The 23,619-nt window shown below is 48.8% G+C and overlaps 2 protein-coding genes across 4 annotated transcripts in view; one reads left to right on the forward strand and one right to left on the reverse strand.

The window, feature by feature from the left end:
* The window catches only part of nhsl3 (NHS like 3), a 56,043-nt gene extending 44,767 nt beyond the window's left edge, over positions 1-11,276 (forward strand). For all 3 annotated transcript variants that reach the window (XM_076301120.1, XM_076301121.1, XM_076301122.1), the window contains exons 2-7: positions 3,399-3,554; positions 3,996-4,036; positions 4,178-4,337; positions 4,882-4,989; positions 5,595-9,968; positions 10,265-11,276. In XM_076301120.1, coding sequence (XP_076157235.1) covers positions 3,399-3,554; positions 3,996-4,036; positions 4,178-4,337; positions 4,882-4,989; positions 5,595-9,968; positions 10,265-10,302 — 4,877 coding nt within the window. In that variant the 3' untranslated portion in view covers positions 10,303-11,276. The remainder of the gene's footprint in view (positions 1-3,398; positions 3,555-3,995; positions 4,037-4,177; positions 4,338-4,881; positions 4,990-5,594; positions 9,969-10,264) is intronic.
* A 1,610-nt stretch (positions 11,277-12,886) lies between these two features.
* Positions 12,887-23,034, reverse strand: yars1 (tyrosyl-tRNA synthetase 1). Its single transcript, XM_076300878.1, has 14 exons — positions 22,964-23,034; positions 21,949-22,037; positions 21,389-21,535; positions 20,816-20,991; positions 19,475-19,604; positions 19,205-19,285; positions 17,772-17,864; positions 17,154-17,289; positions 16,892-16,977; positions 16,254-16,389; positions 14,957-15,060; positions 14,400-14,593; positions 14,060-14,201; positions 12,887-13,246 (listed from the first exon to the last, which is right to left on the reverse strand). The coding sequence occupies exons 2-14, from the start codon at positions 22,003-22,005 to the stop codon at positions 13,136-13,138; spliced, it is 1,593 nt and encodes a 530-aa protein (XP_076156993.1). The 5' UTR covers positions 22,006-22,037; positions 22,964-23,034; the 3' UTR covers positions 12,887-13,135.
* Between the last annotated feature and the right edge of the window lie 585 nt (positions 23,035-23,619).

The following is a 23,619-nucleotide window of genomic DNA, read 5'->3' on the forward strand; positions in this document are numbered from 1 at the left end:
GCTCAGTCTTACCCTGCCTTACAGTTTATCCTATCCTCATGTTGACATGCTGCTGTATTATTTCTCATTCATCATATTATTCATATTATTTCTCGTCATATTTCCCATTCAGCCAGGGTTCCCCATACCTGTTTCTGTGATCCACCAGTGTATTCAGTCCCTGTCAGAATTGTCATGATCACAGATGATTTACTCACTAGCACCGCCCCAATACCTCTCTACCCCCTCAGTCACTAGCACCGCCCCAATACCTCTCTACCCCCTCAGTCACTAGCACCGCCCCAATACCTCTACCCCCTCAGTCACTAGCACCGCCCCAATACCTCTACCCCCTCAGTCAGACAGCCTTCCTCCTGTACGACCTTCAGCCATGTTGGGGGTCAGAGTGGACAGTCTGAAGAGGCTTTAAGAGGGGTGAGCTCCTCAACGTGCGGAGTTTGGGGTCATATCAGGCCAATCCTGCTTATCATGTGCCCCCTACCTGCGTTGGAGCGCGTCCCTGGCTTTAACCAATCACAGAGCTGCGCTGCAGGGAGACGTGGGAAGCATCTGCTCACAGGGCGACCCTGGTCGGGATTTTGGCCACCCTGCTGCGTTACACACACACACACCCTGCTGCGTTACACACACACACACACACCCTGCTGCGTTACACACACACACACCCTGCTGCGTTACACACACACCCTGCTGCGTTACACACGCCCACAGCGAGTGGCAGAACCTGCCAGGCTCGCCCTAGAACCAGGACAGTTAGAGAGGGCCCACCCTAGAACCAGGACAGTTAGAGAGGGCCCGCTCTAGAACTAGGACAGTTAGAGAGGGCCCGCCCTAGAACTAGGACAGTTAGAGAGGGCCCGCTCTAGAACCAGGACAGTTAGAGAGGGCCCGCCCTAGAACCTACATACACACACCACACACACACACCACATCTACAGACATGAAGGAGCAGGTTATGTTAATCTTAACCCTAACACCCTTAGAGTCCAACTACCCTTGCCCTTTAGCTTGGGGGGCCCAGACCTAGACCATTCATCTACATGGACACACACACACACATACACATACACACACCCCACACCACACACACACCATATAGACTGATTTACATTGCTTTGGGGAGAAACCAACAGCTGTAGGCCCGTGCACTAAAGAACACAGTCCAGCTGTAGTAAGGTGGTGTGTGTAGTCGATTTGAGAGCAGCAGGCCTTACGAAGAGGAGCTGTGTGTGAGGAGCGACAGTTGGTGTGTGTGGGATGAGAGCAGTAGGTGTGTGAGAGCAGTAGCCCTGGCAAAGACAGTGTGTGAGGGGCAACGGGCAGTGTGTGTGTGTGTGTGTGTGTGTGTGTGTGTGTGTGTGACGTCGGTTTGACGTATGCTTGAGTGGGATCCGGGCTGTCAGCCCTGCTGGTCAAGTTCAGTGGCAGCCTGCTGCCGTGTTAATTAGGTGGGGGAGGTGTGATACACACACACACACACACACACACACACACATACACACACACACGCACACACACACGCACACACACACACACACACACACGGTCATCTGGTAATGTGGGGAGTGAAAGATCAGGACGAGGTCATTGTGACTCAGATTAAGAGATTACCTAAATGACATGTTAAACAAATGGCAGAGGGGAGGACAATGGGGACTAGTGCAGATTGGAAGGAGCTTTAAATAGCCCCCGTAATGACCATAACCCACATGACCCACATGACCCAACAACCAGCGTACACAACAATGTACACCACCACCTAAGAGCCATCCATGCACACTAACAATATTACAACAATGTACACCACCACCTAAGAGCCATCCATGCACACTAACAATATTACAACAATGTACACCACCACCTAAGAGCCATCCATGCACACTAACAATATTACAACAATGTACACCACCACCTTAGAGCCATCCATGCACACTAACAATATTACAACAATGTACACCACCACCTAAGAGCCATCCATGCACACTAACAATATTACAACAATGTACACCACCACCTTAGAGCCATCCATGCACACTAACAATATTACAACAATGTACACCACCACCTAAGAGCCATCCATGCACACTAACAATATTACAACAATGTACACCACCACCTAAGAGCCATCCATGCACACTAACAATATTACAACAATGTACACCACCACCTAAGAGCCATCCATGCACACTAACAATATTACAACAATGTACACCACCACCTAAGAGCCATCCATGCACACTAACAATATTACAATCACATGAATGTGTTACAGGATGCTGTAAAATCCTGGAACTTTTTTTTTTATTTCATTAATATTTTTTTGTGTTTGTGTAGTCCAAGTGAAATCTCCTAATATACCGTAACATGCTGAATACCAGTCGTGGCACATCTTTAGACCTTTGTGTGTGTACAGTACCCATAGTCCAAGTGAAATCTCCTAATATACTGTAAACATACAGATTTTGAATCCAAAATGCTGCATACCAGTCGTCATGGTCTCTGAGCTGTAAAGCTGGTCACCTCTTATGTTATGTCTGTGCTGCCTGGTGTCTGTAGTCCAGGGTTCCCACTAAGTCGAATGTAAAATTACATGACTTTTCCCTGACAAAAAACCTGAATTTCCATGACTTACTATATAACGAATGTTACAATATACTGACCAATGATTTCAGAGCACCCGTGTAGCAGTCAAGAATCTTTCACTTTTTTAGAACAGGAGATGAATAAATGGGCATTGAATAAACATAGTTGTGCTATTCAAGCAAACAGTAAAGCCAATAAGCAGATATACACAAATTCTGTATAGAAATATATTTGTATTAATGTATTTTGGCAAGAAAATGTTAAACTGCTGCAACAAAAATCCCTGATTTTCCACGACTGACCCAAAAATGATAAAATTCCCTGACTTCCCATGTCTGGAAAAGACTTTCCATGATATTCCAGAAATCCCATGACCCGTGGGAACCCTGGTATTCATGTGAAGGTGAGAGTCCTGTCTGACCAGACCAGCCGTGACCTGTGAGGTGTTGATCTGCGGCACTGATGTGATTAGCACGTGTGCTAATGCGCTAATGATCTTATGCTCCACTTGTCTGAGCTCATCACTGTGGCACACTGGCACAGATCCCAAGTCCTCCGGCACAACGGGCGGCCTTTATGCAGGACAGCTAGGGCTGCTCACACTGGACAACAAATCACACTCAAATACTGTACACTCAAATGCTGTACACCACACACACTCAAACGCTGTCGACCACACACTGTTTCACTCTTGACAACACTGTAAACCACACACACAGTTTTACTCTGAACATCACTGTAGACCACACGCTCAAACAGCATTTCTCTTGTCTTATCTCCCACCTCTCTCTCTCTCTCTTCCTGTGTATCCCCAGCTGGGCCGAAGGACGAGGAGCTGGGCAGGCTGACGGTACACTACACGGCGTCGCCGCACTTCCAGGAGAACGTCTTTATCGAGGGCAGCAGACCCAAACACCTGCAGGACCTCCACACAGAGGCTCAGGAGGGGCTCAAGATCCTCCTGCAGGAGGGTAGGTCCCCCGTCATGGATGTCACACCATTACTGATGCCACACTGTTATCTGTTCCACACTGTTACTTATTCAACACCTTTACTGATGCCACACTGTTATCTATAGTATTCCACACTGTTACATATTCAACACCTTTACTGATGCCACACTGTTATCTATAGTATTCCACACTGTTGCTTATTCAACACTGTTACCTATTCAACACTGTTACTGATGCCACACTGTTAACCAAACTCAATTCACATTTTGCCAATGTTCTGTGCAGCATATGACTTCTGAATGTGATTTCCAGAGAATCCCAAAAGGCTTTTTACACAGAATCAATCATCTGAGGTTTCAAGTTGAACTTTATTTGGAGGAATCAGTCTATGGTTTAGTGTGTGTTTGTCTGTGTGTCTGTCTATTTGTGACTGATATAATTTGTCTGTTTCCCTCACAGAACATAAAAATGGTGTGGACTTTCAGGCTGACCAGAGTAACGTAAGTGTCAAAAGCAGCAAAGGCACTGGACACAAATTACTTCAAGTTCACCACAAGTTCACTACAAGTTCCAGTCCAGAGCAGCAGAATGTGACTGTGAATGTGCTCTCTGTTTGTTTGTTTGTTTGTTTGTTTGTGTAGTCTGAGGTCGAGCCCTGGCCAGAGAGAGATGCGGCCGGCTCCAGTCACAGAGAGGAGTCAGAGGGCCCTGGGAGCATCGCCGCAAACTCCTGCACCTCCTCAGCGTCCGCTGCGTCCGCTACGTCCTCCGTCTCCAACCGACCCCTGCTCACGCGGCAAGGTCTGCGCATGCATGCCCCTCAACATTACGCAACACAACATGTGTTTGATATTACAAGCCTCGCTCAGAGGGAGAAGCCATTTTGAAATGGAGAGGCTTTGACTTTCAGATGTCCTGAATTACTTTATTTAGGAATAAGAACCAAACATAGATTCCTCCCTGTAGGGCAAGGACTGCTGTCGCTCTCAAATTGTGTTTGTTGGTTGTGTATAGGGCACCTTATCTGTCAGCTGGCATTTGTATGGAGTGCACACATGCCCCCTGTATGAGGTGCCAAAGTAGTGTGCCATGTTTCTATTATGGGATGAGAGTGTAGTGTGGGTCTACCATGCCTCTGTTAGGGGGAGAGTGTGAGTGTTGGTGTTGATAACATCAAAGCCATGGTCGCTACGGAAACAGAACTGAAGTTTTCAACTCCGCATTTTAAAGCAGCTGACATTCCACATCCAAACCACACAACCGCTGGAGGCAATGACTGCATTCCCTTTCTCTCCCTGTGTCTAATCCCACCATTGTCCTCAACGTCCCACATGTGCTTCTGCAGGCTCCACATTCAAGCCGCTGCACCCTGTGAAGAGGCCTGAGAGGACCAAGAAGAGGACCAGGAGAACCACCATCATGGGAATTCCACAGCAGGTCCAGAGAGAGCTAGGTAGGTGCACCATTTTCTGGTCCTTTCATATAAATATTTCAATAAACGGAGATTAAAGGTGCTCTAAGCAATGCCACGCGTTTTTGAGGCTAAAACATTTTATGTCACTTATTGCAAACATCACCTAACCAACCGCTAGCTGTCTGTGTCCTAAATACACTATAAAAAAAACGCCATCTCTGTGGACAGCCCAGGCTCCAAAAACGGCAACAAAAACAACCTGGGCAAACCTAGCCCATAAAAACATGACAAACTGTTCCAGCAAATCACAGACGAAATGCGCGTTTAGGAGAGTTTCAATTGCACAGGAGCAGCACAGGAGGGAGGGGGAGGAAGTAGCGAACTAGCTCTCTGTTTTGTTTGAAAGTCAACAGAAGTAATGTTACCCAGCATCGCTTAGAGCACCTTTAATGCATTAATTTGTTTTCAAATTGTCAGTAAGTGCCGAAACCCAAGATAACAGAAATAATCTTGTTGCGTTAAAAAGAGTTGTGTGCTAATTTAAATGTGTACATATGTGCTAGTTCAAAATGTGTGCTAGTGCTAATGTGAAAATGTGTGCTAGTGCTAAATGTGTGCTAGTGCTAATTTCAAATGTGTGCTAGTCATGCAGAGGGCAGCCTTGCCACAGCAGCAGCAGGTTGCTGATGACGGAGTGACGTCCCTGGATGTCGTGATCATCCCCACCATCGATGGGGAGACCCCGGCACCGGACCACGAGGGGGTACGCGTGCACCTGCAGAGCATCGACGCCCTCCAGGCCTCACGCGAGGAGCAGCTTCTGAGGCAGCACCTGCAGGCTCTCTACAGGGACGACCTGGCGCTCGCCCACCGCACCGGACCGCGGGCCTCCGCCCTGCAGCGGCCCAAGTCCCTGGCAGTGCCCGGCCTCACGTCCTCCAGCTTCCTGCACGAGCCGCTGGGCCCGGTCATGTCCATCTCCCCGCAGGCCACCTACCTGTCCAAGATCATCCCCAACGCTATTCTGCCCGCCGCCGTCGACGTCATCCAGATAGACCGCAGCCGCCGTAACCGGGGCAGCATGCGCGCCGTCAGCAAGAGCAGCCTAGCCTCGGCCAGCCCGCCGTTGTCGTGTCGCTCGGGCGACGACACCCAGGAGCCCCGCTCGTCCGCCAGCTCTCATGGCAGCCAATCACAGTCCTCCGAGACTGTCGTGTCCAACTCCTCCACCGTCTCCTCGAAGGGAGCCACCCTGACCCCAGCGGAGTGCCCGAAGGAGCGTGGAGATCTAAGCATGGCCCACACCAGCACTAGGGTCGCCTTGAGCTCCTTCTGCTCGGAGAGTAAGGGCACCAGCTTGAGGGGTCCAGAGTCCAGGGTGACCACTGTAGCCGAAGTGGTTAAGGATGATGACGATGATGAGGATGGGGAGAACGTCAGGAACAGCCGGGCATTCACCCGCAGTCTGTCTGTGATGAAGACCAAACAGCCACCCGCACCTCCCAGGAGAACGTTTTCCCTGCACCACGAGAAGGTCAAGAGGAGGTCAAGAGAGCTGGTGGAGGGGAAGGACTGGGGCAATAAGGAGGGGGGTAAGGGGCAGAACAAGCCTACAGAGGGAAACACATCTGCAGTCAGAGCAGGCAGCTCCGATCACTCCAGCACCGTGGCTGAAGATTCCCGATCATCCAGCATCTCCAGCCCCCAGAGTCCTGACCAGCCCTGCATGGTGGACCAGTGTGAGACAAGCAGCTCATCCCAACAAAACGCTTCCACGGCAGAGAGTAAGTTTGACAGGACTTTGTCCCCCTCCAGTGGTTACTCCAGCCAAAGTGGCACCCCCACGCTCTCTCAAAAGGAGATCTGCCCTCCTACACCAGAGAAGCAAAAGACCAAGCCCCCAAAGCCAGAGAGGAGCGGCTCGAGGACGTCTCCGTCAGTCTCCAACTCCTCTTCAGTTGCGTGTTTGTCCACAGGAGAGTCGGATCCTGTGCGGCGAGGAAGCACGCCCAACACCACGCCTCCGCAGACACTCAAAGCCCCGCCTCCGACAGCTCCTCCCCACTCCGCAGTGAACCTCAGGGATCTCCTCAACATTCCACCCCCTCCCAAGGTCAAAGCCCCCTCACCCCCGCCTCCTGAAACCTGGGCACACAACACGCGCACCTTTGAGCTTCTGTGTGGCCCACCTCCAGACGCTAGGAGGCTCTCGCAGCTGCAGAATCAAGTGCAGGGAGTAGTTCACCAGACCCAAAGCCAAGAGCCTCCCTTGCAGCACCACACAGCTGCTTCTTGCCCAAAGACTCCAGCCAGTGGTGGCGATAAGAATGTCTCTCAGGTGGAAAACCAGGGAAGTGAAAAGCTGAAAGTGAAGGAAGAGCAAGTGCCTGTTCAGACACCGATTGACCGAACGACTGAAAGTGCGTTTGAGCCCCTGGCTCTGGGTAATGCCGATGCTGTGGTGGCACTCATGAGACAGCGGGAGAGTCAGGATATGGCCGTGCACGTGAAACAGAGGGACAGTCAGGATGTTCATCAGAGGGAAGAGGCTTGTCTACAGGCTGACAAACAGAAAATCCCAGAGATGTCAAACACGGGCAAGGGCCCCACAGTACCAAAGAAAGAGCCTCCGCCGGTTATGAAGAAGAGTGTTAGAATTAAGCAGGGGCAGAGACCGGAGGAGGCTCTTCAGAGTATACAAGGACACACCATCAGCCTACAGAGTACACAAGGACATACCAACATCGTCTCAGGGGAGATGCCTGAGGTGTGTCCTTCACCAGACACACACCTCTCATTAGCCAAGGACACCACATCTATGGTTAAGGCTGTCACAGGGGGAGCTAACACAGAGCGTTTGGCTCCTGTGGAAGAGTGTGTGGAGTCTGCGAAACTCCACAGTTCTTCGGTCCAGGCTGTCACAGGCGACGTTAATGCAGAGCGTTTGGCTCCTGTAGGAGAGTGTGTGGAGTCTGCCAGACTCAACGGCTCTTCTCCTCCCCCCTCCCCTCCTCCTAACCACCATCCACCCCCTCCCCCCTCTAAAACATCACCCCCAGCTTCATCTTCCTCTCCTCCCCCTGAGGAGGAACAAGAGCCACTTCACACAGAGTCTGTCTGGCCTCCTCCCCCTCCACCCCTGGAGGACCTGCCTGAGTTAGTCTACGAAGGACAGGAGGAGCTAGACTTCCCTCCACCCCCACCCCCTTTCTCACAGCAGACCCTCCCAGAACTGGAAGGCTCTCAGATAGAGGCAAACCAGGAAAATGAGCTGGAGGACCTTGAGGCATCTGTAGGTGACAAATGTGTGGAGCTGCCTTCTGTACAACAAAACGAGGAGCTACATCCTGAAGAGGAAATCCTGGGAAACCCAGTGGCAGCACTTCCTACTTTACCTGAGGCTGGAAAACTCAAGCAGACGACTATGTTAACTGCTGATCAAGCAGTCACTGATGTTCAACCAGGTGAGCATCTCCCTGAATGCTTTGAGGCCATGGGGCCATTGGACTTGGGTAGTGGTACTGCCCCCTCTAATCAGTTTCCTCAGATGCTTACGGAACAACCTGCCCTCACTCCTGAGAACCAGCTCCTGACTCAAGAACTCCCACCCCTGACACAGGAAATCCCGCCCGCGACACAGGAAATCCCACCAATGACACAGGAAATCCCGCCCGCGACACAGGAAATCCCACCCCTGACACAGGAAATCCCGCCTCCGGCACAGGAAACCCTGATTCTGACTCCAGAAATCCTGCCCCTGGTTGAAGACCTCCCATCCCTAATGCAAGAAACCCTGCTCCTGAAACAGTTAATCCCAACCCTAATTCAAGAGCTCCCACCCCTTACACTGGAATCCCCGACCCTAATCGAAGACATCCCGCCTCCCCCACAAGAGGCCCCACCTCCCCCACCATCCACCAATGACAGTGATCCCGCCCCTGAGCCTCACAGGTCTGGCTCTGCAGGTTTGGGTCCTTCGGCACTGCCCCTAGCTCACGTGCCTACCTCTTCACCCCCTCAGTCAAGCCAAGCCACTGTGATCTTCAGGAGACAGTCCAGCCAGCTGAGCAGGGAGAGCCGCAGCAAGGAACTGCTCTTACGGAAGAGCGCACCCATGCCCAAGGAGGACGCTAACATCCCTCTGGTCACACCCTCCCTGCTACAGATGGTCCGCCTCCGTTCCGTGGGAGTGGGTGAGGACCCGGGGATGGCTCCATCCCCTGATCACACCCCAAAGGCTGACAGCCCACAGAGCCAGGACCAGGACCAAACAATACCCCAAAAACCCACAAGCTCAGACCAAGACGTATCTCAAACACTCATGAGTTTAGACCAAACAGTATCCCAAAAACCCACAGGCTCAGACCAAGCAGTACCCCAAAAACCCACAGGCTCAGACCAAGCAGTACCCCAAAAACCCATCCGCAAATCCCTGAGTCTGAGAGCTGGCACCCCAGCCGTGAAGACTCCAGGCGGCCCGGCTGCCGCCCCCTCACTTCGCCTGCAGGAAGCCATTCGGCTGAAGACAGCGGCCATGACTTCCAGGGACGGCCTCCCAGCCAGGCTATGTCTGCGTTCCTCCATGGCCTCCCTACACAGCGGCGACACGCCGTCTCCACCAGGGGGCGATATGCACAAGTCTCCAGCTTCCACTGCCAGCTTCATCTTCTCCAAGAGCTCAAAGAAGGTTGTCATAGAGACGGCCTCTGCCCCCGAGGCGCTGACGGGCCTGAAGCAGAGCCTGGCTGCTGAGCTGAGGCAGGTGTCTGACGAGGCTAAGCAGGTGGCGGCCAACGGCACCAACAAAATGGCGAAGCTTCCGCCTCCTGTCGCCAGGAAACCACCACAGCACAGCACAAATGCCACCGAGAAGGTCACCGTCACCGCGGCGACCGAGCGGAGCCCCTGGGGAGGCACGCAGGGTTCCGCAGCGGGGGCCGTGGCAGCCAATGGCGGGACCACGATGTTGGAAGTTGCCAGTCAGCAAGCACAGGCTACAGACGAGACAGATTCAGCAGGTAATCTGCACTTTTATCTCAAAGGTATAATAAGTTATCAGGGTCACAAATCATGCCCATGTTTTAAGTAAGATATCTCCAAACCTTGAGGAAGGGGTATGGGGCTGAGGCAGAAATTTTCACAATAAAGTGCATAACTGACTGGGTAGGTAGAGATCTTTTTGAGACATAAAAGATCAATATGCTATCACATCTGGATCTGACATTTATTTGGTAATTTGGTAATACTTTACAATCATTATTTATCAGTCCAATGTCTTGTGTGTAACTACCTGGACCTTGTCTCGTTCATTCAGGAGGAGCAGACAGAACAAACAGCATTGAGGTCTCGTAAAGCGAGACGGAGGATCTCGCAGGAGTCGGCAAGGAGGAGTAGCTGCGACAACAGCGATGGACACATAACCATGGCAACATGGAGCATGGTCACTGGGACTGATATGTGATCTCAAACTGCCTTAGCCTCACTACGGCCTTCCTATTTATGCAAAAATGGTCTTAGTCCCAGCCCCCTTTTACCTTAAATAGCTTTATTTTAGCCTTTGAAGTATTTTTCTAAACAACCGTTTTTGTCTGCATGGTTCAGAGTGTGAACAGCTGACCCAAAAGGATGGCTGTACGGCTCTTTATAGAGGTCTCTGACTGCAAGGTTAGACTGCCCTCTAGTGATCACCATGGGTAGCACGCACTGTTCATTTCACTGTTTGATTGGTCAGCCACACTTTTGTGTTTGGCCTGTGTATACCTATCATACATAATTTTATTTGATTTGAAGCACTCAGAAGTAGATGCTCTACATGTGATCATGTGCTCCACTAACTAACTGCTAGCAATGTTATATTTTATGATAGATTCGCGTGCAAATTGTCTGTTAACCTGTAAATGCATTTACATAGACATTTTAAAACTAAAACTATATTTAATTTGTTTTTTCCTTATACACTTTGTTTGGGAAATGATGAAAGTGCTTTTTAAGAATAAGCTGATGCATATATTTGAATATAAATGAACTCTTTTGAACTTATAACATAAAAGCACTTTTTTTAGCAATCCATGCTGCACCCACGGGGTAATGCCACTGATGTAGTTCTAAGAGAGGTCCAGTAAGTGCAAAATAATTTAGCTACGTCTTAGCAGAAGCTCAAGGCAATGGAGTTCCCCGTAGTAGGAGTTCCATATCCATGCTTAATTATTTATGAACTTATATTTATGTTTTCATGAGCATTTTCCCTGATCACATAGATGACCTGTCAAAGCATCATGTATTACCATGGTGAAATAAACACTTCACGTAAACATCTCTGAACATCACAGGGCTGTCTGTGTTCCATTCATTCCGAGAGTCCTAAAAGTCTAATATAGCTCCAGCTCCAGCTGTGGCGTGACTGGCTGGGGCACCTGGACCGTACGCCGGCGACCCGGGTTTGATTCCCACCCCGTGGTCCTTTCCGGATCCCACCCCTGCTCTCTCTCCCACTCGCTTCCTGTCATTCTCCACTGTCTGCAAAAGGCCAAACATTTTTTTTTTATTATATAACGCCTGTGATGCTGGGAACAGACCTCCATTTTCCATTACTGACACAATCCAGATTTAAACATGTCTGATGTTATCTGGACCGGCCTGATCTATGGCTGCAGTTATGACATGCAGCCAACAGCTCCATCATAATGTGTGTGTGTGCTCATAACCAATTCCCAACACTCTGGAGGTCTATTCTCAGCACAAATGAACATCATGCATTCCCTTCAAGCCCACACAGCAGCAAAGTGTGTGTCTGTGTGAGCGGTTGGTGTGTGCTGTGCTTGTGTGTGTGTGTGTGTGGTGCTTTAACATTCATGCACACACAGGCCACACACACACACAGAGGACACGCACACACACAGGACACACACACACACAGGACACACACACACAGGACTAGGGTTGCAAAGGGGTGGAAAATTTCCAGTAAATTTCCGGAAACTTACCATGGGAAGTTAAGCTGGGGAATTTTGTAAATACTCCAAATTGGAAACTTTCATGGAATTGAGGGAAATTATGGGAATTAACTGGGAATTTTGGGTAAAACATACAAACTGTTTCATATACAAACATTAACAAACATAAGCAATATGATTTGTATGTTCATATTTTCGCTTAGCTTAGCATACCAAGTTAGCTAGCATGCTAGCGGGAATCCCATTCTCTGCCTATGGTTTACTAGTGTGCTAAACTAGCCACACTGAACTGCCCAAGATACACAACACCACTCAACAACAAAATCCGATTGGTTGGAACATTTTTTCCCCATGCATATGAACGCACCATAGGCATAGGCAGAATGCATCCTTTATGTCTAGCAGCCTATGCCAATTGCTGTGGGCATGTGATTGACATATGTGCAGGGTAGAAATTCGACTGAAAGTGCATTAAATCAGGTTGTTTTAACTAATATTAGACTGCAAGATGGGGTTTTGTCCACTACATTTAAGTTCCTGTAGACTAACTTGCCATATTAAAAATTCCCAGTTTATTCCCATTAATTCCTGTTAATTCCCATATATTCCCATGGAAAGTTTCCAACTTTGAAAATTCCCGGAATTTTGCAACCCTACACAGGACACACACATACACACCACTCCAAAGGAAAACATTAAATGACAGGTAAGAATTTGCCCACTTTCTTTAATATAGTTTGTATAACGAACCGGTTTATTTCATGTAGTTTGTATAATGAGCCAGTTTATTTCATTCCAGTTGGTGCCGGTACAGAAGCCAACATAACAGGTTACAGTGCAGGCCCGCCCCCAGAGTCATGAAGCATAGAGTGTTCCTATGAGCCGGACAAGATCAATGGACTTATATACACCTTACAGTTCAGTCCCACACACACCTGTGCTGCTGTACACACTCACACACACCTACACCTACTTGTTCCACCCGCAGGTGTGAAGGAAATGTTTGTTTGAGTGACAGGTGTTGATTACAGCTTTTGTGACAGAATGGACGATTATCAGTCTGGTGTTGGTGTTGTTTTCATCAGGACCTTCCAACCCCACGATCTCAGGTTGAGCGACGCCAAGCGGAAATGGCCTGATGGGAAATAGTTTGCTATGGACAGATGAGTGTGAGGCAGGACACAGTTGTTATGAGAATGGGTGTGTGTGTGTGTGTGTGTGTGTGTGTGTGTCTAGCTGATGTTTCCTCCCTTGAGGGTTCTGCAGGTGATCTGGCCCAGTTTGGTCATCAGGTCCTTTTCTTGCCACTGAGCCACACACGTGCCAGAGATCTTCAGGTCCTCCTACAACATGTACACACACAGAGTAATTAGGTACACACACACACACAGTAATTAGGTACACACACACACACACAGTAATTAGGTACACACACACACACATACAGTAATTAAGCACACACACACAGTAATGAGGTACACACACACACACAGTAATTAAGCACACACACAGTAATTAGGTACACACACACAGTAATTAGGTACACACACACACACACACACACACACACAGTAATTAGGTACACACACACACACACAGTAATTAAGCACACACAGTAATGAGGTACACACACACACAGTAATTAAGCACACACACAGTAATTAGGTACACACACACAGTAATTAGGTACACACACACGGTAATTAGGTACACACACACACAGTAATTAGGTACACACACACACACACACACACACACACACACACACACACAGTAATTAGGTACACACACACACACACACAGTAATTAGGTAGACACACACACAGTAATTAAGCACACACACAGTAATTAAGCACACACACAGTAATTAGGTACACACACACACACACACACACAGTAATTAGGTACACACACACACACACACACACACACACACACACACACACACACAGTAATTAAGCACACACACAGTAATTAGGTACACACACACACACAGTAATTAAGCACACACACACACAGTAATTAGGCACACAAAAATACTACACAATTTACTAAGCTGTGAAGATATAAGCAGTATATCACTCTGCTGGCAGGCAAGCCACACACACACACACGCACGCACGCACGCACGCACGCACGCACACACACACGCGTACCTGTATTTTCTCGAACACCTTCTTTTTGGGTTTCAACTCATCATCAGGTTTGCCTGAATCGTAGCCCTCCACGTATACCCGTTCCCCAGGCGACGACCCCTCAGGGGGGTCAAGAGGCTCCACCCTCCTGGGGTCACCTTCACTGAAACACAAAGGATGAGAAACCATCACACACACACACTCACACACACACAGGGAGATATCAACAGAAACACTGAGACACACACATATATAACTCTACATTTACACCCACGGGTCTATCTCTTCACATTTACACTGAGTTGTGTGCCCACACACACACACACACACACACACACAGGTTCTAACTCGATTCACTCACACAGAGGCACAGAGCAGCATGGCCTGGGACTCGATCCCCCTCATCTTCTGGGGTTTCAGGTTGCATAGCAACACCACCAGCCGGTCCTGCAAGTCCTCCTGGGAAATGTAGGCCACCAGGCCGCTCACCACCGTCCTTGGCTCCGCCTCCCCCACGTCAATCTTCTCCAGGTATAGCGAGTCTGCGTCAGGGTGCTGGGTGGGGCAGAGAGGGGAGGGTTCTGTAAGTGTGTGTGTGTGTGTGTGTGTGTGTGTGTGTCCAGAGCAATTTGGTCTGACCACTGCCAAGGTGTGTGTGTGTGTGTGTGTCCAGAGCAACTTGGTCTGACCACTGCCAAGGTGTGTGTGTGTGTGTCTAGAGCAACTTGGTCTGACCACTGCCAAGGTGTGTGTGTGTGTCGATGTACACTGAGAGTGAAGAACTCCGCCAACTCAGCCAGTTTTGTCTGGCATCTGGTGTGTGTGTGTGTGTGTGTGTGTCTGAGAGGAAGGGTTTTGGATAGGTCTTCTCTGTGTGTGTGTGTGTGTATGTGTGTGTGTGTGTGTGTTAGTGTTCACCTTCTCCACGCTGATGACTTTGCCGACTCTGATGTCCAGTCTGGAGGGAATGACCTGGTCATCGTCCCCTCCTCCTCCGCCTACTTTACCGCCTTTCGCTGCTTCTGTAAACAACAACAAACATCCGGTCACACCAGCTACACTATGTCTACAAACATCCGGTCACACCAGCTACACTATGTCTAGAGTAACATCAGGTCACACCAGCATACCTGTCAACATTTACCTTTCCAAAAACGGGAGTTTTTTTTTTTTCAGGGGGGGGGGGGGGGGTCAGTGTTTGTACCGGATCATACACGTGTTTCAACACTGCATTTCAGTCGTTGCTTTTACCTTACCGAAAGCCTATGCATGCCAGAATGTATCCACCAGCTGCTTGACGGCAGCCAAAACTCCAAAGCTGCTTGCTGTCAGATTCGGTTCCGAGAACACAAGTTGCCAATTGTGTATCAACACCACTCAATAACAGTTTATGTGATGTGTTGATCAATTAAATTCCCAACGATTTCACAACAGCTAGTTCTGGAGTAGGCTATTCAACTAGCCCGCTTGCTTGCAAGACTTAGGCTGCACAGTCGGCACCCGCTTTCTTATTTGGGTTTTGGGTTGCCAGGTTTTAGCCTATGACAAAACGGTTGAAATTGAAAGTAAGTGATCGTGTATGTGTATGAACTACACCCTACACAATTTGGCAACCTAGGAGATGTCACACTAACAGAAAAAACAAACTGTCATTTCTGTTTAGTACTCACTGTGGTTAAGGTTATGTGTTAAGAGTAGTGAGTGTGTGTGTGTGTGTGTGTGTGTGTATACAGTGATGGCATTTGTGATGGCATCAGTGATGGCATGGTTAGTGTAGTGATAATCTGTGTCTAGAAGTGTGTGTGTATCCTTAGACCTAACACAGTTATGTGTCCCGTATGTGTGTTTGTGTAGTGTAGTTTACTGTAGTCTATGTGTGCGTGTGTGTGTGTTGTGTTTGGAGTGTGCTGGATAAGGCGGTGTGTGTGCGTGCGTGCGTGCGTGCGGTAAGTGTGTGTGTGTGGTAATGCTACTGACTGTTTGGACGGTGCTGAGTAAGCGGTGTTGGTGAGTTTGTGTAGTTTGTGTGTGTGTTAGTGTGTGTGTGTGTGTGTTAGTGTGAGTTTGTGTGTGTGTGTGTGTGTGTTTTTGTGTGTGTGTGTGTGTGTGTGTGTGGTAATGTTACTGACTGTGTTTGGAGGGGGCTGGGTAGGCTGTGTTGGTGAGTTTGTGTAGTGTGTGTGTGTGTGTGTGTATGTGTGGTAATGTTACTGACTGTGTTTGGAGGGTGCTGGGTAGGCCGTGCTGGTGAGTTTGCGCAGCTCAGGAGACTCAAACTTCTTCCTGATGGGGTCGAGCAGGTTGTTCAGAGCCGCCTCCACCGACGCCTTCAGGTCGCCAGGGTGCACTTTCTAGGGGTCAAAGGGCAAAGGTAGCACCAAACAGGAAAATCAATTTAACAGCGTTTCAAACAAGGCCATAATATGGGGCGTGCCACGTCGAAATGTCCAGTGTCGCAGAAATCCATTTCGAGATATAGCGATTTGAACTCAGAGAGGGCCGAAAAATGATTAAAATATGTATTTTCTAATTTCACCACGAACACATTCATGTGTTAGAGTTAGGGCGATATGTTGATATGTGTTAGGGTTGGGGTCGGGTGATATGGTTGTTGTGGAGAGATGCATTAGGGTTAGGGTCGGGTGATATGGTTGTTATGGTGATATGTGTTAGGGTTGGGGTCGGGTGATATGGTTGTTGTGGAGAGATTCATTAGGGTTGGGGTCGGGTGATATGGTTGTTGTGGTGATATAGTTGTTGTGGTGATATGCGTTAGGGTCGGGGTCAGGTGATATGGTTGTTATGGTGATATGTGTTAGGGTCGGGGTCGGGTGATGTGGTTGTTGTGAATACCTCTTCAGCAAAGTCCTTTTCCACGTCCTCAAACACCTTGTAGACCTGGTCTCCTCCCCACTTCGGGTCTCTCTTGATCACAAACTCTGGAGTGGCAGAACGAACAGACACCGGTAAGCTGGCTCACACAAGAGCACATGCTTAACAGAAGACTGGACAGCACACACGCATACGCACACACACACGCGCACACACACACTCACGCATAGACATGCACACGCACGCACAAACACACACGCGCGCACACACACACACACCGTACCTGAGTTGAGGGGGAAGAGCACATGCTTGACGAAGGACAGCACCCCGTTGTTCTCCACGTTGCCGGGCTCACAGAACGCCTTCTTCAGCTTCTTCTTCACCTCCTCCTTCCTGTCCAGCAGGTCAATCTTGGACTCCTGAGGACCACACACACACACACGCACGCAAACACACGCAAACACACACGCGCAAACACATACACGCAAACACACACACGCAAACACACACACACACACAAACACGTCACGTCACCTGACACACTACTTTCACTTTACACACAGCTTGGCTGCTGACAATAGACCCCTAAATAACACACCACAGTATCAACCTCTAGCATGAGGGACACACGCACACACACACACGCACGCACGCACGCACGCACGCGCACACACACACACACACACACCACAGTATCAACCTCTAGCATGAGGGACGCAACGCACGCACACACACACACACACACACACACACACGCAAAAACACACACACACGCACACCACATTATCAACCTCTAGCATGAGGGACGCAACACACACACACACACGCACACACACACACACCACAGTATCAACCTCTAGCATGAGGGACGCAACGCAGGAAGTGATGTAATGCCTCTTACCTCTTCGGAGGAGCTCATCTTGCCGCCAGTGAGCCCCGGCACCATGGGGTTCATCATGTGGACACGCTTGGTGTAACCCAGGGACGGCAGGTACTGCAGACAACACACACACCAGAGCATTAGCCACACACACACACACACACCAGAGCATTAGCCACACACACACTAGAGCATTAGCCACACACACACACACACACCAGAGCATTAGCCACACACACATCAGAACATAAGACACACACACACACCAGAACATTAGCCACACACACACACCAGAGCATTAGCCACACACACACACACCAGAACATTAGCCACACACACACACACACACACACCAGAACATTAGCCACACACACACACACACACCAGAGCATTAGCCACACACACACACACACACCAGAACATTAGCCACACACACACATCAGAACATTAGCCACACACACACACACCAGAACATTAGCCACACACACACACACACCAGAACATTAGCCACACACACACATCAGAACATTAGCCACACACACACATCAGAACATTAGCCACACACACACACACCAGAACATTAGCCACACACACACACACACACACACCAGAGCATTAGCCACACACACACACACACACCAGAGCATTAGCCACACACACATCAGGAGGCTAACCACACACACACACACCAGAACATTAGCCACACACACACCAGGAGGCTAACCACACACACACACCAGAACATTAGCCACACACACACACACCAGAACATTAGCCACACAAACATCAGGAGGCTAACCACACACACACCAGAACATTAGTCACACACACATCAGGAGGCTAACCACACACACACACCAGAACATTAGCCACACACACACCAGAACATTAGCCACACACACACCAGAACATTAGCCACACACACACATCAGGAGGCTAACCACACACACACCAGAACATTAGCCACACACACATCAGGAGGCTAGCCACACACACACACCAGAACATTAGCCACACACACATCAGGAGGCTAACCACACACACACACACACCAGAACATTAGCCACACACACATCAGGAGGCTAACCACACACACACACCAGAACATTAGCCACACACACATCAGGAGACTAACCACACACACACCAGAACATTAACCAGAGATAAAGGAACATTAACACACCAGAATGTTAATAAAACGTTAACATTAAACTAGAAACACACAGACATTTTAACCAAAGAGCACGGAGCCTAATCATGGACAGGCAATCTCTGAATGAGACACACTACAACTTGGGACATCAGACAACATTAATCACTTCATACTTTCTCATCAGACAACATTAATCGCTCCATACTTTCTCATCAGACAGCATTAATTGCTCCATACTTTCTCATCAGACAGCATTAATCGCTCCATACTTTCTCATCAGACAGCATTAATCACTCCATACTTTCTCTGCCAGAGTGAAGATCTTCCTCTGATCGACTCCCCCAAACTGAGCGTCCACCTTCAGATACTCCTCATCAAGAGCCTGTGGACACAGGGTCACATTCAGAACAGCACACGCAATACACACCCACGTGTTGCGTGTATGTCCTGGGTGATGTGTGTGTGTGTGTCCTGGGTGATGTATGTGTGTATGTCCTGGGTGATGTGTGTGTGTGTGTGTGTGTCCTGAGTGATGTGTGTGTATATGTCCTGGGTGATGTGTGTGTGTTACCTGAAGTCCTGGGTACAGAAGGCCACTCAGCAGCGGATGCTCCACCTGCTTGACCACCTCAGCGCCGGCCTTCTTGGCATCGTGCTCCGTTACCATGGAGGAGAGTCGGTACACATCCAGAGTGTACTCCCTGAGATACACACACACACACACAGTTAGCGCTGGAGGAGAGTCGGTACACATCCAGAGTGTACTCCCTGAGACACACACACACACACACACACACACACAGTTAGCGCTGGAGGAGAGTCGGTACACATCCAGAGTGTACTCCCTGAGATACACACACAGATACATACACACACACACACACACACACACACACACAGTTATCGCTGGAGGAGAGTCGGTACACATCCAGAGTGTACTCCCTGAGATACACACACAGATACACACACACACACACACACACAGTTAGCGCTGGAGGAGAGTCGGTACACATCCAGAGTGTACTCCCTGAGATACACACACACACACACACACACAGTTAGCGCTGGAGGAGAGTCGGTACACATCCAGAGTGTACTCCCTGAGATACACACACACACAGTTAGAGTGTGCTCCCTGAGACAGACGCCAACACACACAATTAGCGCTGGAGACCCAAATATTAGAATGAGATAGACACACACAATTAGCGCTGGAGACACAAATATTAGAATGAGATAGACACCAACACACACAGTTAGCGCTGGAGACACAAATATTAGAATGAGATAGACACCAACACACACAGTTAGCGCTGGAGACCCAAATATTAGAATCCAGTGCAACTCAGAAAGAACCCGGAACCGGGAACAACAAGAAAGAACTGGAGCCGACCTGGTCAAAAATATATACAAGATTTTTTCTTTGGTCATGCCTATCAATTCCTAAACACAACAACACCTTTATTATTGCAAACAAAGACAAAAAACAAAAAGAGTTTGTCATCTATCTACTGTCGGCTCACCTGTTAGCGTATCCTACACCTGCTAATCTGCTAGCCTGCTCCCGTACCCACATGCTAATTTGCTAGCCTGCTCCCGTACCCACACACTAATCTGCTAGCCTGCTCCCGTACCCACACGCTAATCTGCTAGCCTGCTCCCGTACCCACATGCTAATCTCACATGCTAATTTGCTAGCCTGCTCCCGTACCCACACGCTAATCTGCTAGCCTGCTCCCGTACCCACATGCTAATCTCACATGCTAATTTGCTAGGCTGCTCCCGTACCCACACGCTAATCTACTAGCCTGCTCCCGTACCCACATGTTAATCTGCTCCCGTACCCACATGCTAATCTGCTAGCCTGCTCCCATACCCACACGCTAATCTGCTAGCCTGCTCCCATACCCACCTGCTGAGCTGGTAGTCGGTTCCCTTGACGAACTTGAGCTTGTCGAGCGGGACGCCGATGCTCTCCAGCATGGCCTTGATGACCTGCTCGTAGTACTGCGTCCTCAGCTCCAGCAGCTCCCATGGCGCCTTCATGTTGTCCAGGTAGGCGTGCAGGTCAGCAAACAAGATGGTGACCTGGGGACAACCAGAGGGACACAGAGCTTCCTGTCTGAGCCCACTGGAAAGTGCGACTTTCAGACTGTGCACGTGTGTGTGGGGTGAGTGTGTGTGTGTGTGTACTGACATAAGTGTGTGTGTAAGTGTGTGTGTGTGTGTGCGCGCCCAACGCAGAGGAAGTTGCCGATCTTGGACATGAGGATGAACTGAAGCTGTGTGTGTGTGGTGTGAGGGTGTGTTTAGTGTGCCGTGTGTGTGTGTGTGTGTGTGTGTGTGTACGCCCACCTCACAGCCGGCCTTGAGGAAGTCGGCGATCTTAGACATGAGGATGAAGCAGTGTGTGTGTGTGCGTGGTGTGAGGGTGTGTTAAGTGTGCCGTGTGTGTGTGTGTGTGTGTGTGTGTGTGTATGCCCACCTCACAGCCGGCCTTGAGGAAGTCGGCGATCTTGGACATGGGGACGAAGTAGGCCACGTGGGGCTTCCCTGTGGTAGCCGTGCCCCAGTACACCTTCAACTCCCTCTCCTGCAGGACCTGCTTCAACTTCTCCTCACCCAGAACCTCCTGAACACACACACACACATTATACACACACACACATATTTATAAATCCTCATTTCCATTCAGGCTTACAGTACAGCTGGGCTACAGCAGGTGCACCACTGTGCATAAAAATAGTTTTAGAAGACTGGTCTATTTTTTATTTTTTTTTAAATGTACATGCAGTCATCAGGTCTGGTGTAGCCAGTTCCGCTGAACCTACTGGAAGCTAATTGTTGCAGCACACGCTCCGAGGCGAATGGAACTCTTCAGGTACAGTACATGCCTGATGCAGCCCGCCAGTTAGTGTACAACTAAGTTCAGGACTGGGACTTCACAGCGAAAACACTCCTGAGCCTTTGGCTACCTCATCAGCCCCCATGTTTCCATCTACAGCCGTATCCTAGGAGACCAGGTGAGGCTGAAGGACAGCTCACCTGCAGGTTCCTGGTGATGAGCTCAAACTTCTGCTCTGGACTGAGCTGCTCGGCCATTCTGGCGTGGTCCTGTGGGCACGACGGGTACTCTGCAACAGGAGAAACACACACACACACATTGTGAGTGAACACACCCCAGGGGACACACACACACACACACATTGTGAGTAAACACACCCCAGGACACACACACCCCAGGACACACACACACACACACAGCCTATGAGAACCAGAAGAGACTGCACTGCTGATGAATGGAGGTATGAGAGTGTTTATGTTCCATGTCTTCTTCATTCCATTAACAGAGGCAACACAATGCCCACAATGTAACTCACAATGTAATTATATTTTAAATAAACAGATCAGATCAGACACACCCTGCTATTCAGGATGGACAAGATTTTCTAAATGCCTTAATTATTGTCGGCCACGACACTCAGCTAGCACGAAAAGGGCATATTTAGTACTGGGGAGAAGATTTTTTTTACTATTATTTACCTACAACGACAATCGAAAGAGATTCTCACAGTAACATTGCATCAGTAGCCTATAGGGCTGATCTGAAGTCATGCGTTACAGACAATCACAAGTTACCCCTTTTTGCGAATCGTTGAGCAACGTCAAACGTGCTGTCTATTAACACAAACATTTAGCTTGATAACAGGGTTTTCTCGGGCAATGAAGCCGGTGGCAAGCCCCAAAAACAACAGTTCAGGGGTACGCCAGTTTATTCAACATATTTAAATCGTAGGCTAATAACATTTAAAGTCTAAGCAGTTCACCGGTTTAGCTAATGGGGAAGGCAAGCTACCTCTTTTAGATTGAATGGACATTCAGCAAGCTAACTCTAGGCTGCAGTGCCATATGATAAGTAGCCAACATCTGTTTTACATGCTAACGAAGCTTAACTGCTATCAAAAATAGCAGATAGCGATAACGTTAAGCATGGACACAGGACCACGTGTCCAAAAAAACAATTATTTACACATTAACTAATAAATCGGTTGTTACATACGGGCTTGAATGGTCCACAACGTGTCGACGTCGGATGAAACTGTCAATGTGTTGCATCAGCGCTTAGCCAAATTCGGCACTCGACACTCACCAAGGAAAAGCAATCGATAGAGAAATGTGTTTCCCTTTAACAGCCAGCAGGAGGAGTATGAATCAGTCCATACGGAAAGTATCCGTTTAACTTTTTCCACATTCTGTTGTTACAGCCTTATCCAAAATGGATTACATTTAATTTTTCCTCAAAATTCTACAAATAATACTTATATTTTTGCAAATTTATAAAAAATGAAAAACAAAGAAATCACTTGTACAAGTAGGCCTTAGGACAGTGGTTTTCAAAGTGGGGGCCTCAGCAAGTTGGAAGGAAAAATAAAAGGAACAAATAAATACATTCGACAATTTAAAATATACCTATTACTATGAGGGTTGTTATACAATCCCATTATAATAATGTGTCGCATATCTGAACATAATATTTTCCATGATAATGACTGTGAATAATAGAGTGATAGCTCTCATATTAGCGCGGCGGTCACCCATGTTTTCTGTTTACATTCCACTTCAATTTCCTGGAACGCTTTGAAGTAGGAGCCAGTACACTTCAGCAAAGATAATGAATGCGTAGCAAGATGGGTCGTCCTAGTTCATGTCTATGAG

Source organism: Alosa pseudoharengus, unplaced genomic scaffold (assembly GCF_046254945.1).
Source record: "Alosa pseudoharengus isolate Yale_2024_CS ecotype anadromous, Long Island Sound unplaced genomic scaffold, YU_APseudo_1.1 YU_APseudo_1.1_scf_23, whole genome shotgun sequence".
Taxonomy (NCBI): Eukaryota; Metazoa; Chordata; class Actinopteri; order Clupeiformes; family Clupeidae; genus Alosa; species Alosa pseudoharengus.